The following is a 19,767-nucleotide window of genomic DNA, read 5'->3' on the forward strand; positions in this document are numbered from 1 at the left end:
ATAGCCTAGTGCTAATGTGATGTATCCTTGTATGTAATAAATTCTTTATCCATTTAGGGTTCACCCCTTCTACACATTTTACCACACCCCCATTCAAATAGTAGGGGCCCATTTGAAACACCAATTTATTCCATTATGAATCTTTTCCACCCATACTCTTACATTACCTATAACCTTCATACAATTTTCATAGATTACCATCCTCTTATCACCCCTTTCCCAATATTTTATGCCCACTAGCATATAGTTTCTTTGCTAATGCATGCAACCTCACCCATACTCTATTATTTTCTAATTCTATTGCCACCTCTATGTTTCACTATCACACCTTCCCAATCTTAAGCCTCTTCTTAAACCTCTCCTTAATGTTGTTCTATTGACATGTATCCTCTTCTTCATCATAAAGACATTGCAAAACATTTTCAAATCTAGAGAATTCAACATGGCTACTTTGGCGAAAACGTTTCCGAAAAGACTGCTGATTTGGGGAAAATCGCTTAGATGTATTTCGAAAAAATGGCTTAGATCTATTTCGAAAATATGGCTTAGATCTATTCCAAAAAGAGGGAGATGTATTCCGAAAAGATGGCTTCATTTTAATCATTGTTTGTTTTATGAACCTTTCAAATACTTTTTTTTCAAAATATTTCGAAAAGAAATATTGACAGTGACATTTTGTTAAAATACAAGGATAGAGAAATATCTTTCATATATTTCTATTCCTGGGTATAAATGATAGATTCAATCTATTTTTTATTTCTCCATGAATAGTATGCTTGTAACAATAAGGACAAAATTTCTTTAATTCAAAATCGAAGAGGAGTATTGCGTCGATTTTTTCGAGTCATATATCTCGAAATACCCAGTGATTTTTTATTAACACTATCTTGAGTACAACTAGTACATTCTAAAAGTAATTGTTACTCTTACATTTCCACCCTTGGCCATATAACTTACTTTGGATATTGTATCTACTTCTTTTCTTTTCAATTCGGAAAAAAGAGAAGAAAGAGAAGAAAGAGAAAGGAATAGAAGTTTTCGAAGAATGATTAAAGATTTTATTACTTAATTCATTCTCGTAATAAAATCTTTAATTAAAAGTTTTCAGTAGTTTACTATTTGAGGAACTTTTGGATCTAGATTTTTTTTATTATTCTAACTTAACCCCCCCTTGAATTCTAAAGAGATTGAATCTAATTTATTTTCTTTATCCAAGAAGAAAAGGAAATGAATCTAACATCATTTTTTTTCTTTCAGGTTCGCGGGAGAGGAAAATGAAAGTCAAAAAAAAGGGAAAAATCAGGGCATCTGGGAAAAAACGATTTATCTCAATTAATAAACCGGCTAAAAATCCCAACAATAAAGCAGCTAACACAGGCATTGTGGAAAGATGTTTTTATATCTTGCATTGTTCGTAAGTTCTCCTTGTCAATCGTGATGGATATATTATATGGTCAACTACATCCGTAGTTTATGAGTAACTGCAAACAGATATTTGCACAAGTTGGTTTTTTTTTTTTTTTTAAACAGAACATGAACATGTGATAGTAATCAAGTAGTACTGTCAATAAATAGACATCATATAGATCCGTGTATATAGTCTATTCAAATGGAAATCAAATGGGAATCAAGGCGGATAAATGTAGAAAACAAAATTGATTTTATTTAATATGAAATATTGAATAAAAATACTCACGATTAAAAGGGATGTAGTGCAGCTTGGTAGCGCATTTGTTTTGGGTACAAAATGTCGCAGGTTCAAATCTTGTCATCCCTACCTAGTATTCTTTGTTTCCTTTTATAAAAGAAAAGAAATAAAAAATTGAGTGATGTTTATTCGAAGAAACATCAATAATCGGTAATTGAGGCATACCACATGCAAAAATGTTTTAAGAGTCAAAAAGGCCCTTCTTTGCTTGTTTTCAAAAAAACAAAAAGCGCTCTTAGTTCAGTTTGGTAGAACGCAGGTCTCCAAAACCTGATGTCGTAGGTTCAAATCCTAAGCGTGATCCTGATTTTTTTCCAAAATGGAATCTGATCCTTCAGAATCAGTAGGAGACCCCTTCATAATGCCAGCAAGGTAAAAGTAACAGAAGTATTATTAATGTCTATATCTCTATTATTAATGTCTATATCTCTAAGTGTAGAATGCTTATATTTCAATCCCAAGGATCAAATCAATGGTTTTTGAATTGTTCATTGTTAGCTGCAACAATCCACTTCTATTTTAGAGACCTAACAATCTCAATATATCATATAATTCTTTAAGCTCTTGGATTGGCAAGCTGAATGTTATTGAGCATCATGAGGAAACATTACACAGCCATCAATTGCCTCATCTGAATATGCCCGAAGAAGAATTATAGAAATTCTCCTACGATAAGATGATCTTCCTGTTCCCCAAAAAGAAAAGATACTTACAGAGGAAACCTCCACCAATCTCTAGGCAACAATCCTCTATACACCAGCAAGTGATTATGATCTCGAATCCTTGGCAGCTGCATGATTCTCGAAAGGAAAGTTGTCTCCATCCAACTCATGGTTATTCCTAGCCAATGAATAGTAATTACAGACCTTTTTAGAAAATGTTTGTGGTACTTTCCCATGGCATATTAATCTAGCCAGCTAATCAATGGCATTTAGGTAATCGTTAGTACAAAATACCCTACACTGTTTGTATTCTTATGGATTTAACTTCTAAAGTTTCTCGTAGTAATAGAAGGGATGCTTTTCAGCACCCTAATTGTAATACCCAGCCTCAACTCTTTGTTTTGACTTTCTTTGTAATGAGTTGCTCTAGGTAGATGGTGGCCTCTATAACATCAAATGTGCCTGATGTCTTTTGTAATTTTGATATAGATCTGAATTTGATCTACTGAGGCTCTTTCCTTTGTAACATTTTTCCATCCGATACGATAGTTCTTTTTTAAAAACTGCAATATTATGCTATTCTCCTGGAGCAATTGTGACACAACGAAGGCAGAATTCATCAGAATGTAAACAGTGGCATAAAACAAGAATTAGCTAAGAATAGCTTGATTTGAATGGCTTGTAAAGGAGCATGCACTAAAATGTGCTATAAGTAAATTTCCTTTCCCAACATTAAAACACAAATACGAAAAATTTGACAAGACCAAGGTAACTGCAAACTCTTCCTAGATGAGCATTCTCATTTTTTATTACCAGCTGCAATTGAAAAGTGAACTAGTATAATCAGTCCCTCGGGCTGAAGGGGGAATGCAAGCTCACATACACAATTTCAGACCTGATTTGAGTTGACTAAACAATCCTTACATTAGTATGCTTACACAATAAATAATAATTGACATAGAATTTTATGACAGATGACTAAGGAAATAAAGGCTGATGAAGAAGTCCCGCATTTTCAGAATATCCCATCATCAAATTCAAATTCTGCAGTGCTTGACCTGATGCACCCTTCACAAGATTATCTATCTGTAGCCATAACCAATGAAAAATCTGATTGTTAAACTTTTCCAGTTTCCCAATGAAAATACATTACAAAAAATAAATATTTTATCAGCATAGCATGGAAAATCTTACCACAGAAATAATAATAGCTCTTCCTGGGATGCGATCTTCAAATACATTTATAAAGCAATAATTGGAACCCCGAACATTCCTAGTATGAGGTGCAATACCTTTTTGCAGCAAAATAACAAATTCCTCATCCTGTAATGATACATCTTGTCAATATTCACAGATAACTTTCCAATATAAGATATATTCCATGTTAAGAAAATGTATTTAGCACACTTCATAATTATACTATTCAAAACTATGTTACCAGTTTAGGTTTGGGGTTTGAATATGACAGTTCACTGATTCTTTTTTGCCCAGGTTCATTATGGCTTGGGTACGACCATAAAATAAAATATATAATATTAAAAATATAAGAAAATAGCCACAATTTCCTCAAAATATGTAAAATTAACCACAAAACACAGTTCATAATCAACAAATCAAAGCCAAATACTAAATGATAAACAAAAATATTTTTTATTTATGGCATATGTTTAAAATAAAGCAATTGTCAGTGATCAAACTACATCAACTTAGTGAAACTAAACATGCAAAATCAGTATAAATCATCAAATTAGTCGTCGTCTAAACCATCAACACCATAAGTTGGTTCATTCGAACCACAAGCAGCACCAATGCCATTCCCACTAGCAATGCTATCCATTCCTATGTCAAAACTTCACTCCCCTTTTTATTGATTGAGACTAAGAAAAGTTGTGTAATGGAAGCAACCAAGTCAGAATACTCTGGCATCACAATGGACTCTATGAGCAAGTTGGCAATTAATTACTCAAAACAAATCATTGCCCCTTTAAGACAAACAACAACGACATTAATTAGGGGCTCTCTTTACAATCTTTTCATCCATCACAAACAATGGTTTTGTCATGCCCCGCAATTTAAACATTACCTTTGCAGCCTAACCTAATATTAATGCCCAGGCAATTAAATAAAAGGAATCAAGAGGTCTGACAAGGAAAAAATATATATATTATGATATATGTAATAAGTGAAAGGTAGTTTCAAATCAGCAGCTCACCCAGGGAGGCCGACTCCATCACATAAATTATAATAATATTCCATTGTTGAGAGGCCAACTTAAGATCCAAGACATGGCTTTTTATTAAGGGTCGACCCAGGTGTAAGAGAGATAATAAGAAGGTGACCTAGGAATAGACACAACAGGGCCGACCTCCTCAAGCTTGGCGCCTTCTTTGATATCAGAAATAAATTCAAATAATCAAATCAAATTATCTTTAATTTATTCTATGGGCCGACCAATTATGGAGTGCCCAAGTTTGTTGTTAAAGGGTGCATTAAAAGGGTATAAAAGAAGGAACAGTCATCTTATTTTGAAGGGTTAGATCTTTTCAATCAGTTGCCTGTCTGCATAAAGGTATTGTATGATATAAATAAAAGATGAGATGGGAGCAAGAAAGCGGGATATGGATTTAGAATAGAAATGAAAAAGAAGATATCAAAAATAAAGAAATTAAGAGAAGAAATTAATCTAATATTACCAGCCTGAAATTAGGAAGTTTATGTAGCATGAAATGGGAGTTGAATAGCTATTTTGATCTGGATTAAGAAGGTCTAATTCTGATTATTGCATGGAATCAGATCAGAAATTCTTATACATAGAATCGGCATCCAAGAAGGATCGAGGAACAGATCAGAAATTGTTATTTAAACTGCACTCATCAAGCAATCAATCCAAGCAACATCGGTACTCATAAAAGAGCAGATCAGTTTATAAGACATCAGTGGTCAAGCATATAGATCGATCAGATCAGAGATTACTATATATTGTAGACAATAGCAATCTTATTCATCTGTGGTATGCAACATGGTGACGTTTTATGGATAATTCCTCACATAATGGTAAAGGCAATAATGTATAGATAACATGATAGTCTATTTGATATATAATCTCTCTTATATGGATGTATGCAATATGATAATATATTTTACTCTCATACATAATTCGATTTCCTAATTTATTCGTCAAACTGCTACAAGCAATCATGTGGAGGTGACAAAGGGAATACAAGGCGGGATAACTGATATGAGATCCTGTTCTAAGTATGCTACCTTTCTAAGTATGCTACCTCATTTTAGATGGCTGGCGGCCTGCCACATGTGGCCAAGGGGGATGGTATATCCACTCTTGGGCTTAGTGTGAGGATTACTTCTGGCACCCTATCATGTCTCCCCATCCCAGCACTATTATGGTTGGACTCAAATAATAAATTTATAGATATTGTATGATTTATTTAAATTAAGATGATTATGAATATACATGTGCCATATGTTATTTGATCTTTCACTCTAGTAGAAATAATTCATTAATTATATTTTTGATAATTGTTTAACATGATTGCAGGAACTTGTTGTGAGGTATTCGCACATCACCCCATTCCAAATGGGGACCCCCACTTTTCTTCCTGCTTTCTAGGATAGTGTTGTCCTTAGCTATTAGCCTTTGCATTAGAGGGGTATAGGTAGTCAAGAAGCCAGGAGTCATGTGGATAGCCTTGTGTGAGGTGTGAAATAAACGAGTTTGTTAACCTTCAGTAACACCTTGGTCATGGATAAAGTGAATTTCATCATGATTTCAACCAAATAGAATAGAGGCAGGCGAGTGAGAAAGCACTAAGTGCCAAAGTTCAATCCACTTCATGTGCCTCTCCCTCAGAGCGAAATTCTTCCTAACACTTCATGTTGAGCATGGCATCATGCATCAAAGTTGAGAGAGTGAGTGAAAGTGAGCAAAGATGAGTCAGAGTTCTGATTTGAAATTCACTTCATGTGCTTAGCCTCAAGAGAGAACTTCATGTGCTTAGCCTCAGGAGAAAACTTCATGTGCTTAGCCTCAGGAGCAAACTTCATGACCATCACTTTGGAGCGAATTTCCCCTAGGAACTTTGTTTGAGTGTGAGTTAGAGCATTTGAATGAAGATAGTAAGCATGGTTTTGATTTGAGATCACCTAGTACTTCTTCTTTAGAGCAAAATTTACTTCATGTATTCTTTGATAGGAGCAAATTTTGTATTTTAGGCCTTCATGGGGAAAATTTGACAAGATTTTGTAGGTGAAGACTTGAAAAACCTACAATTGAATTGATGAAACAATGAAGTGATTGGTGGAAAGTTTGTTTGAAATCAACTTCATGTCTTGAGGATGGAAAGCGAACTTCATGTCTTGAGGAAGGAGAGCAAACTTCATGTGCTTGCCTAATGGACGAACTTCATGAGAATGAGTTTGGGAGCGAACTTCATAAGATGGCCTCCAAGAGAAAACTTCATATGCAAAGGTAATGGAGTGAATATTTTTACTTCATGTCTTCCTAAATAAGAGTGAATTTCCTTCATTTGCCCAAGAGATGATGTGAGAGTATTTACCTTGAACCGATTTGATCTCTAGAAATAGTGATTTTGAGTTAAAAGCGAACTTCATCTCCAAGCCCAGGAGAGCGAACTTCATGTTCAATGTAGGGAAAGTGACCTTCATGTTCAAGGCATGGAGAGTGAACTTCATGTTCAAAGCAGGGAAAGCTAACTTCATGTTTAAGGCAGGGAGAGCGAATTTCATGTTCAAGCCTGGGAGAGCGAACTTCATGTGCATAAGCCTTGGAGAGAATTTGTCTCATTTGCCCAAAATAAGATGCAAAACTACTAATAGATCATTTCCTTGAGCTAATTTGATGTCTTAACACGCTTAGGAGAGAACAATTTTGAATTTAAGATGATGAAGGGTAAGTTAGAGGGTTACTTCATGTGCTCACTTAGGGTAGCAAACTTCATGTTCAAGCCTAGGGGAGCGAACTTCATGTGCACACCATGTGGAGCGAATTTCCTCTAGAGGCCTTCCCTAAGGATAGTTTATCATGTTTGCATCAATAAATGGTGTGAAGACTCAATGTTAGAGCCCATAGAATGAAGGGAAATGAATGAAAGCGAGTTTAAGGGTAACTTCATGAGCAACAAGGTTGGAGCAAACTTCTCTAGGAGCGAAAAGCAACTTCAAGTGCTCCTTCATGAGAACGGATTTTCTCTAAATCCTCTTACCAAACCTGCAAAACACATAAAATCAAAGAATATATCAAGTTAAAAGAACTATCAAGGTTATATATTATGTGTATTCGATGCCATAATTGTTTTGTTTTGCAGATATGAAAGGAAGATGATGCAAATTGCAAAGCAGCACCTTGAAGAAATGGGAGAGGATGGTGATTGCAAAGCAAAAGGAGAAAGATTGCAAGATCTACACCACCATGCAAAGGGGAAAACTTCATTTACAAGCACGAGAATGCCCAAGAAGAATCCCAACTCTCATCGCACTATGGAGACATGAAGAGATCAAAGGAGTGCGAAGGAGAAGTTATACAATCACCCCAAGGCAACGAAGCGAGGATGAAGGAAGGACTCAGCTACCCCAATGTTTCCCATCACCACTACTTCGAGCAAGCTTGTAATGTTGAGTATCAAATCTTCTAGGTCTACAAGCAAATTGAGGTGGCATCCCAGTCGCCACTCCACCAATCAAAGAAGTTACACATCAGCATGTCTAGATGCAATGTACCTAACTCGTCCACGAAGGCACAAATTTCGAGGCACCTACCCTTATTATCTATTGGTCGTGTCAAAATGTTGTAATTACTTCATTGGCCAGAATTGAGTTTGTTGTAACAAACCCTAATTAGGGTTTTCATTGTAAAATCTTGGCCACTGATCTCAAATTGATTTGATCCATTGAATTGTATTGAGAGCATTATAAAAGGCTCAAGCTCTTCATTTGTAAAGGTTAATAGTTAGTAGCAAGAGAAGAATAGGATAGCAATTAGAATAGAAGTTAGATTGGGAGAAGGCAAAGATTGTTGTCAAAGCCTTGTTGTAAAGAACAATTGATTTCATTTAAGTTATGGTGAATTTGATTTGTTACTTCAAGAACTTGCACGGTCTTTACTTCTCAATTTACTTTCATGTTAATTAGATTAAATGGAGGAATTTGTTGAATGCATTTGTGTGGAATCTGTTTAGTCCATACCACTAGCCTCTTGCTGATTGTAAGTGTGCCTTGCATGGTCAACTGGAATGATATGAACCTAACCTCAAATTATTATGCATCCATTGCTTATGCAACTTGGATGGTGATCAATGTTTGATGATAATGATTTGAATATATTTGAAATATCCTTAGAAGATTGCACTGAACTTGTGTCAAATTGTTCAATTTGATGGTGAGACTTCGCTCAGTAGGATTCTATCGAATCATTCCCCATATTCTTACATTCTAGGTCTTAGAATAGACTCTCTCAACCTTTCATCTTTTGTCCTTTTTTCAACTCAAGCTAGTTTAGGATCAAAAAGCATCACAAGATTGCAACATCGGATGATCTAAGTTCCAGCGATTCAAGCATTTGACAATTCCACGTAAGTCCCCTCATGATTCCAGCAGAAGCTTATCCACACGTCAAGACCTGACATTATGAACCTTGGAGTTGTCTCAAGTGATCCTTAAGCTAATCTTCAACATTTGAGAAAGCTTTGTTCAAGAGAGGATAAGATACTTTTGGGTATTTTATTCTGTGTTCGCATGTGCGTAAAAAACACATCAACAAAACTCAACCAAGATCTATCTTGCTTAAACATTTTTTTGGTAAAGTTATATCCCTAACTACATTACATTTCTTGTTTCTATTGAACTTGTGATTCTAGGGCAAAATTTAGGGCAATCTCAAAGGGGGATATTACAGGATTCACACCTATTTCAGACTAAGAATCCCTCCTAGGATACAACAAAGCATCTACATAATTCTTTCATTGGCCAATAAAGTGGCACATACCTTTTCATAGTTAACAACTTATGTAACCTTTACAATGAGCTATCTGCATTGTCCCTTGCTTACTTTTGGAGTGCTCTTTCTAATGGGCCTACATCATTTGTTCTTTTTGCAGGCAAGAGGGGTATCATTTTTTAAGACACTAAAAATGGATGCACAACAACCACTTGAAATAAAGAATGAAACTTCAATCAAATTCTTTGGCTGTTTGGTCTACCTCCTCTTGCTTGTTGACATACACAAGACTTAGTACCTTTGCCAATGATGTTTAGTTTACCCTCTACAAACTCCAATGCCTTGGCCATCAATTGCTTTCACCTAACTATACAATCTCTTAACCACTATGAGCATGTTGGTAATGAATTTTGCATCTTTGACTCTTCCCTATAAATTAACTACTCAAAAAAAATCATTGCCCCCTTTAGGACACACAACAACGACATTGATTAGGGGCTTGTTTTTACAATCATTTCATCCATCACAAACAATGGACTCACAACTATTTCAGAGCAAAAATCCTTCCTAGGCTACAATAAAGCATCTACATAAAAAATTCCATTGGCCAATAAAGTGGCACATACCTTTTCATAGTTAAAAGCTTATCTAAACAGTAAACAGAGCTGCACTCCTGATCAGTGAGTAGTAGTGGATTTTTGGGTGACCAGGGAATGAAAGGCAAGCAGATTTTTTTTTTTCTTTTGTGATTTATCTTGTTGGTGTAGTTAGTATGGTTGCTTTCTGTTACTCCCCTGCAGAAATGTCAAGAAAAAAATATTCCTAAATCTGAGCTGACCTTCTATAGGGTACAAAATCAATTAAGGCCTACCTGCCTGAGACAGAGCCTTCATGAATTTTATAATGTGCAGATAATGCTGTATATACAAATTTTCTTTGTCATTATTTCATCATTCAATTTGCAAAAACACTCTAGAACAATGGAGAAGAAAGATTAAAAGCAAACTTGTTACCCATTTAAAATTTACACATTAACTTTACTAGCAAAAAATATGACACGAAATTGTTATAGACTTAATTAGATATTTATTTGTAAATGCTTTGATATGTCTCTTACCACATTCACCTATAGCATCTATATAATTGACACAAAGTAGAATATTAACACCAGCACGAGGACTAGGGAAGAAAAAGTAACAGAGGAAATCCACAATGTAGAGTATTAAGACCAGCATGAGGACTAGAGTATTTGTGAAGGAATCTCAAATACTTCATCTACTAAAGAGCCAAAAGAACAAGCAATAGAAATGGTTGTCGAAGAAAAGTAGAACAGACTAAAGCAGTGACATGAGAAGCAACAATCATGGAGGCATGGCACAACACACCAAAGGAGCAACAACTACAGACATAAATAGAGTCAGAGGAGCAATCACTATGGCTGCCGCTGTACATGTATTTTGATTCAGTTAAACCAAGGGAAAGACCTAAACACAAGTTGCATGCAAAATTCATATAGCAAGTGATGAAGAATTAAAAAATGTAGTAGACTATATCATGGAAAAATGGAAACAAGAAATCTTACCTCATATATACTAGACAAGTGCTGATAAAGATCATCTCTAGTCACACCAGATGCCAATTCTACATATATGGTAGACTGCATTCCCCGACTCTGACCATGACCCAATTCTCATAGATTTAGATAAACCACTAAAAATATATATAGATATAAGGCTGTTCAAGAATATAATTCAGCTATTTATAACCTCACTCCATATTTTTTTACCATTGGCATTAGATGAGGTGTAAAGCTGACGGTAACTTTGGAAGCAGAAGCATCACTTAGGCCTTGCTCAATTTCAGGAACTGAAATAAGAACATAGAGAATATTTGAGACACTTCATATCATAAGCAGAAACTCGTAAGAAAAGTTGCATATGGCATAACTTCTAGTATCTTAGAAAAACAATGGAAACAAAAAAGAAGAAAACAGTAAACTTGAAAGAAAAGTGTATCAGCTACTTTGTATGCTTTTAAATGTTTCTTGAATGGTTCCAGTTAAAGAGTGTCCTAGCAGGATAAGTAGCTAGAGTGGACTCTTTGGATAAGTTATGTCTTCAGCATGGCAAACAAGAGAATTTTAAGCATTTATTTTAAGATTAAAACTTTTCTATACAAATGTGATTCAATCTTTAATCAATGACGCAGCAGTCCAATATCTATTGGAGGGCAGTCCTATATGTTCAACCAATTTGTAAGCAATCTACTTGAGCCCTTTGGGATGTGATAAGTCTACCTGCTCTGTTCTTCCTTTGAAAAGTCAGATGCAACATCACTTTTCATGTCCCCAAAATGTACTATTGTAATGATTTAGGTGCTCAACTTCATGCTCGGCTCTTATTTCACAGAAAATGTTTACTAAGTGATCACTGATGACAGTGATGTACAATCAGAGCTGGCCCTAGAATCCCCTATTCCTAATGTATATTACTTGTATTCATTTATAATGTACAACCTTCTTTGCATAAAAAACATAGAATCCAGTAAAATGTGAAGTTGGAATGCAATACCTGAGAGCATCTATAGCTATAACACCAAAAAATTGTTACAGCATGATGGAGAACAAAATTCTTAGTTACAGCCCATGATTTAATCTTATAAAATCATCAGAAGAACACTTTGAGAACATGGATTTATCCCAGCTACAATTAGATCTAGTGGAACTTTCTCAATAGTGAGAAATGTGTTAACTATTTGAATTACAAATACACCAGAGTAAATATTAGCTTCAGAGTGGATGTACCTGAAAAAGGGAAAGGTATTGGCTGCCAAATCATGTAGGAGGATTGTTATGTGCAGTTTTCTCTTGGCCTTTATTGCAAATCAAAGTTGTCTTTGTGAAATGATGTACAAGAGGTACATCTCTTGAGATGTGAAAAGAATCGTCCAAGAACTGGAAATGGAGTATTTTATCGACACAAAAAACCTCCAAACATTGTCTAAGTGGTAATAATTCTGTTCTGCTATTTGAGATAAAAGAAGTGAAAAAATGACAACAATGTACTTGAGTGATGAAACTAGGTCCATGGGACTAGGAAGTACATCCAATTACAATAGAAAAGTACTAAGATAAAACAAGCCTAGATGCTGAAAATTAAAAAAAATAATAGAACACTAAAACAATGTGACCATAGCTAGATGGGAAAACCCTGAAGCATACTTACCAATATTGCCATATAATCACAATTTATTGCAAGAACTCAAAAAATCCGACTACAAGCCAATTTTTTTACAAACAAAATTGTGATTTTTGCATAAACTTGGGCAGAACAATTTTTTTGGAGAAAAATCTCCATAAAATTATGGCTTTACGATTATTCAATTACAATAAAATGTAATTGCAATTTTTCCCTGATTGCACAATTTTTTGGCTATAAGCAGTAATTTTATAGTTCTTTTCATCATTTTGCAGTGGATTTTTTTGTTTTCATAGCATCTTTCAGGTGAATTTTCAAAATTTCCAAAGCATTTAATTGCACAACAGGTTTTCAACTTTGACTTTGGATCAAGTAATTCTATGTCACAAGTTTCATGTTCATGTTCAAGTTCAACAAAGATGAACATTCACATTTCTAATTCTGATTTAACGTGGGCCTCACTGCAATACAAAACCACTAAAACTACTGATTTCATTCACATTTCTAATTCTGATTTATTTTACCAGCTAGCTGAAGAGGAGAAAAAACTTAGAAATCTTCGTATTTAGATTTAGTATTTCAATTTTTGCTAATTTATGATTTTACTAATTTCCTATTGTTTCATTTGAAATGTAATTCTTATACTGTTATACACCTTTTCACAACTAGTTTTTCAAGTACTATAATTATATGTATAACTATATCAGCACCACCACCACCCCACCACCATTCCCCCGCCGTCCCCAAACTTAGGCCCTTTGTCCCCCCATCCCTGAAACCCATCCCCGCGTCCCCCCATCCCCAACGGCCGTGGAACACTGTTATAATTCCTAAATACTTATACATGCAGTAGCTCCTTTACTTTGTTTCAAGTATTTTAACATGCATTTTAGGGTCACCACAAGTGCCTTCAGATACATTGGAACCTGAGATATCATCAGAACCCATTGCCACTTCAAAGGTGGTGCCAGCACAACAGCTATCTGATGATGGTGGCCTGAACAAGGGTTTCTGAATGTAAGTGAAAATACAACATGCTTAAGGTCCCTTATGCGTTTGTATGATGAATATTACACAAATTTAAATGATTTTTTTTTATTTGTAATGATATTCACTAGATTTTGAGCTTAATAGCTGATATTCAAGTTTTTGAACTTAAAAATGCAGTAGCCCCTTTCCCTTGTTTCAAGTTTTTTAACATGCATTTCAGGGTCACCACAAATGCTTTCAGAATGTAACCGAACCCAACATTGGAACTTGAGCTCTGTCATCGGAACCCATTGACACTGCTCAGATGGTGCCAGCATAACAGTCATCAGATGATGTTGGCTTGAATGAGGGTTTCTGACAGGGAATAGCAATACAACATACTCAAGGTCCCTTATGTGTTTGTATGGATGAATATTACACAAATTTAAATGAATTTTTGGAATTGTAATGATATTCACTAGATTTTGAACTTAATAGTCGATATTCAATGAACCCTATGATATAGCCTCCAAGTACCTTGACTTTTGTCATTTAAATTTATAAATATTTGCAACAGTACAATACTATAATAATAGAAAAAAAGTGGAATTATTAAACAGGGCAGAGTAAGTTTCCTAAGTAGAATATTCAATGATTGTCTAACAATTCTAGTATACGAGACGAGCATAATACATTTATACCTAGAACATCAAAGTATATTAATATGAATAAAATGTAGATCAAGGGGCAGCCAAAACTCCAAGAAGAATTCACATGAAAGCTCCCTAACTCTGTCCAAGACATGACAACATATAGATGTACACCTGAATAATGTGATGATGGCACCCAACTATCAACAATTACCGAACTGACTGAAGACTCAATCAAAACTAAAATCAGTTCATACATTACACAAACATAATATATGAACTAATAGCTTGTTTGCTCATACCATTTCTTTATTTACAATCGTAGCTGACATTATATAAAATGTCAAGCTTTGTATTACAAGGCAAATGAAAAGAAATTGTACTACTAAGTTACTCAACAGAAATTGTACTAATTGATGAGAATGTCTATCAAGGAAGATGCAAATGCAACGGTTGATGGAAAACAAATAAGCACAAATGTGCCTTAAGCAAAAGAAAGCAATTCTAGAGGAATGTCTGAAAACTCAAGAAGAAAAGTCAGTTATGTGAGAAATTCTGCTGAACAAATAGTTGACTCACAACCAAACATGCCTGGAGTCACACATAGTAGTCTCACTCAAAGCAACTCAAAGGGAATGGGATGTGTCTTGGGGAGAAGACTTCTCAAGCCGTAAATATGTCAGAAAAACTATAGCGGTTATAGGGATAGTCATGCAAAGCCTCATCCACACCATCATCACCAGCCGTACCCTTCTTCTCATCCTCGAAGGGAAATAAACTATAATACTCTTCCTCATCTTAAAAAAATCCACCGCTACTAGTTTCTTTTGCAGTTCAAACTTGGACTTGACCATAGGAGGTAACTTTACAATTGGAATAGAGGTTTTCAAGTTTAGGTTTGTAACATCACCCAAATATAAGAGAATATGTTGATCTGGTAGCTTCAACATAGCAAGAGTAAGTCAAGTCTAGAAGTATCTTTTATTAAAGTAATATTGTAATATTTAGCTTATAATGGTCATTTAAGTTGTTTACTTAGTTTTTAGTAACTTTCTATTCTGTAAGTCAGTTAGTATTTAGAATCTTTCTATTTTGTCTCTAGTTCTCAATCGTTTTTGTTATGGAAAGATCTTTTGTAATTGCTTATATAAGAAGCATTCCTCTCCTTTTTTAATATAACAATCAATTATTATTTCATCTTTCTCTTCTCTTCAATGATGTCATGAATTTCATCTAGTGATAATGGAGTGATAAAGCAATCATTTGTAACCTCTTTCATAGAAGTTGAATCCATCTATTTGATTTTCGTCTTGACCAAAGGTTTGACATGACAAGGGATGTTAAACACTCGATATTTTAACAATGGCTTCCCCCTTGTTGATCCAAAAAGATCTAAAAAACATATGTAACACACAGAAAAAAATAGAGGACGAGTTTCAGGTGCAAGGACAAGTGTTTGTCAAAATTGTAGACTCTATCAAACATAGATAAACACAAGATAAGAAGGACAACAATGCAGCTATGCTGAAGTCCAAGACCACACTGCAAGTGCTTTAGTGTCCAAAATGGTACCAATAATAAAATTTAAAAAATGAACCATTAAAAATTTGATTTAAAATAAATAATTAATTTTAGGAGCACTTTTCACCTTTTTGAGGAATAATAATGTTTTCTCAAGAATAAAGTCCCTTTTTCCAAGGCGTCCATTAGAAATAACTTCTCAATACCTTTAAAATGAACTATTACACTTAGTTTTCCCTTTTAATATTTCCAACATTAGACAACTTAAGTGAAATATTAATTAACTAACTCAATAATGTATACAAGTTGTGGAAAGGACCCAAAAGATATGATTTTGCAGTTTTGATCATACAAAGGTAACATTGAAAACTAGGGTTGATGATTGGAGGCAACTAGGTGACTTTCTAAAAATTGTTTGTTCCCCCAAGAAGTTTGGAGAGCACCCAAAAAGTCATGATTCTAAAAGCATTGGACGACTCCAACGAATCAATTGAACTCAAACCCATGAACAATTGCTCTATGAGACTGATCAAATGCTTCTCCAATATCATTTAATTTCTACCTAACTAACCAATTAGCCTCTTGTTGGTGTTTGTTTTGTCATCTACCAAACATTAGAATAGGATACCCGAAGGCATTCTATCCTCTCCTGAAAAATCACTACTGATTCCAAGGTCTATATGTGGGAACAAGCGACTTTAGTGAAATAGCTTCTTGGGTAGTGTATGCTGAAAATCTCAAGGGGGACTTACGTTAACAAATGTCTTTGAACTGTTGGACTTAGACAGATTTGGCAATTTTAAGCTCTTTCTTTTTTTGGGGGGGGGTTTCCAGGATTTAGACTTTCAAAAAGGAGAAAAGAGATAGGGTTTAGGAAAGCTAATCTAATCCTACGAACTCTGGAGACAGTATCAATTGGGTGCTCTTGGGAAACCAAAATTTGCTTTGCCACACTAGGGACAACTACACAAAGCCGGTGCAATCTTCAATGGATTGTGCTTATGATTAAGCTATTAGGATGCACAGAGGATGGGCTCAGACTAACTTTGCACGGTGAAATGGAAATCATCCATTCACCAAAAGTATGAGTGGAGATACACCATCGATTGACACTTATCAAATCCTTTATTCAAATTTACAACAATGAAAGCAAACCTAAATTAACTTTAACTAAGTGTTGAGGAAATTGAAACCATGCAAATCATTCAAACAATAGGGATTACAAAGCCTTAAGAGAAAGCGCACATGCAATATATTATCTGGAAATGACCTTACGCAACAATATGTCAAAAACCTCACACTCTCCAAATGAGAGGAGGTAGCCTTATATAGTTTTTCAAAAATAAATGAATGGCCAAGATCAAAACAGTGATCAAGGGCCCAGATTGAAAGCTACAAACCCTAATTAGCGTTTCCCAAAGCACTATCAACTTGAATGAATAAGAAAGTGACATATGGCACAGTTGCTAATCTCACTGAGGTGAGTGTCCAGTTTCCTCTTTCGCAGATTCAATGTACCTGGACACAATAAGCCTGACCTCCTCCATAGTGACACTTGGCAAGCTGCCGATCTGGAAGTCGATGACGTCCACATCATCGGTACACGTGGCAAGGATGTTCTCCCACTCAACTGCTTGGGCAAGAAAGTTCTCATCGATGAAGAGAAAATTTGCAATCCTCAAAAGATCACCCTTGTCAATCATCCCTGAGTCTTTGAAGAAGCTTGACTGAATCCTAGCTCTCAGGTTCTCTGCCTGTAAGTACTTCTCCCTTATACTCTTTTTCTTCCAGATCTCTGATGCTACATGAAACACCTTGCTCAAGATCTCCCTGACACTCTCCTCTGTCTCAAAGCACTTAGTCTCGGATTTCTTCAAGACTTCAATCCAGGTGACTAAGGCATAATACCAGGTGTTAAAGTCATACCTATCCCCGACCTGTATGACACCTGCATCCACCAAACTTATCTTCGACAAGCCTCGAATAACCTTCAGATGCAAAAGTATTTCATCTTGAATTCCCTCCACGTCTTCCCAATTGGTAGCTAGGTCCTGGATACAGCTGACCAACGAAGAGGCTGACTCATGTGCTGACACTAAATTTTCCACCAGTATATCAGCATGTGCTGAAGCATCTGAAATCCACTCCTTGGCCTATGTGAATGTGCCCTTCATATCCTCGTAAGCCTTCATCGATTCCTGTTGAAGAGGCTGTGGAGGGGTGACCGGGATCTCATGGTTAAGTGGCCTGGTAAGATGGAGAACATACTTCCTCCATTGTTGGTTTTCTTCCTCAACCTTCTTTCTCTTCTCTCTCTCTTGAGCTAAACTTGCCTTGAGGGCGTTACAAGAGTCATCAAAGTACTGGACCTCTTGGTCTTGGGTGGGCTTACCCAGCTCTATAGTGGTGATCTTATAGTCCTCTGGGGCAACACTGTCCCGAGTTTTCCCTTCCTTCGGCATAGCTATTTGAACTGTCCTAAATCTTGCACTATCCCTTTGAATCAAAGAGAACTTTCTGGCTGGCTTGGGTGGTTTAGCTATGACCGGCTCATTCACTTTCTCCAGAAATGTTGTTGTGATTTCCTCAGAACAGGCTTCCTTAGGGACCTTAGCCCTTATCCTTTCCCTTAGCCAATCAAGGATAGTTGATTGCTCTACGGTATTTTGATCAAACCCATCATCTATCCTTCCTGGATTAGTAGCTATACCATCCAAGAAGACTACTGGAGATGCAGGTGTTTCAATTTTCTCTCTGTCCGGACTTTGGCCGACTGCTTTCATTATTTCCTCGATCGAAGGAGAAGACACTCACTTCATTATTAATCATACATATGTCCATCTCTTGCTCCTCAACGGCATTCTGATTAGGTACGTGTTGATGTGTTTTTTATGCACATGCGAACATAGAATAAAATACCTAAAGGTACCTTATCCTCTCTTGAATAAAGTCTCTGAATGCTGAAGATGTCGCGAAAAGGATCAATCGGGATGACTTCAAGGTTCTTTGTATGTAGGATCTCTACGTGTGGATAAGCTCTCTATGGTATGATGTGATTTACTGGAATCACAAGGGGACTTACACTCAATGACCTGAACGTCTGATTTGCTAGAATCACAAGTCCTACTAACTAACTGGAAGACAAATAAATGGCAAAAGATACAAGGTTCAAGAAGTCTACTCTACCACCTAGAATGCGAGAAGATGGATGAATGACTAGGTGGATTCCTACTGGGCTAGGTCTCACCATCATGCTGAACAATTCAACACCAACTCAGTGCGATCTTCTAAGGGATGCTTCTAATATGTTTAAATCGTACACCATCTAACAATGATCACCATTCAAGAAAATGCATGAAACAATAGACGTGTAACGACTTATGATTAAGCTCATTTGTTCCAGTTGACCACGCAAGGCGCACTTACCATCAACAAGAGGCTAGTGGTTTGGATTTGACGGATCCCACACAGGTGCATTCAACAATTTCCTTCATTCGATCTAATCATCTACCATCTAGAATTGAAGATTCAACAAGAAACCATGCATATTGCAAGAAACGACACACTTCACCATTACTTCAATGAAAATGGAGTTTGTTTACAATCAACGGCAACAATTTCTTGCCTTGTCCTCCTATTCTACTCTAATTGCTACTCTATCAACTGACTATTCACCTTCTAACTACTCTCTATCTATCTCTTCTCTGACTACCTTTTGTCCTTGATGTGCAGGATGATGATGTACCTCGCCTTGGAATGCTGGATTGGAAGAAGTTATTCCTGATGATGCTTGACCGAAGAAGGTCGTCCTTGTCGATGCTAGACTGGAGGAGGTCGCCCTTATCATTGCTTGATCTTCTTTGATGATACTGAGCTGGAGGAGATCATCTTTGTCCTGGACCGGATCTTCTTTGATGAGAGCCTGCCGACCTGTAGATCTTCAGCCTTAGGAGTCGCCATCTTGATACCTACACAATATTTCAAAATTAGTTCTCAAGCATTATATCTTGAAGTGTAGAAATCTAGACTTAAAAGGAAGATTTAAGATTTTAATTAGGAAACTTCATGATAAATCTAGAGTTATCATTTC

At 35.9% G+C, this 19,767-nt stretch overlaps 1 protein-coding gene across 2 annotated transcripts in view; it reads right to left on the reverse strand.

The window, feature by feature from the left end:
• Positions 1-3,139: 3,139 nt before the first annotated feature.
• The window catches only part of LOC131031137 (probable N-acetyl-gamma-glutamyl-phosphate reductase, chloroplastic), a 111,505-nt gene continuing 94,877 nt past the window's right edge, over positions 3,140-19,767 (reverse strand). For both annotated transcript variants that reach the window (XM_057962177.2, XM_057962176.2), the window contains 4 exons: positions 11,127-11,206; positions 10,923-11,012; positions 3,565-3,693; positions 3,140-3,456 (listed from right to left, as the gene is read on the reverse strand). In XM_057962177.2, coding sequence (XP_057818160.2) covers positions 3,349-3,456; positions 3,565-3,693; positions 10,923-11,012; positions 11,127-11,206 — 407 coding nt within the window. In that variant the 3' untranslated portion in view covers positions 3,140-3,348. The remainder of the gene's footprint in view (positions 3,457-3,564; positions 3,694-10,922; positions 11,013-11,126; positions 11,207-19,767) is intronic.

This window comes from Cryptomeria japonica, chromosome 7 (genome assembly GCF_030272615.1).
Source record: "Cryptomeria japonica chromosome 7, Sugi_1.0, whole genome shotgun sequence".
Lineage (NCBI taxonomy): Eukaryota > Viridiplantae > Streptophyta > Pinopsida > Cupressales > Cupressaceae > Cryptomeria > Cryptomeria japonica.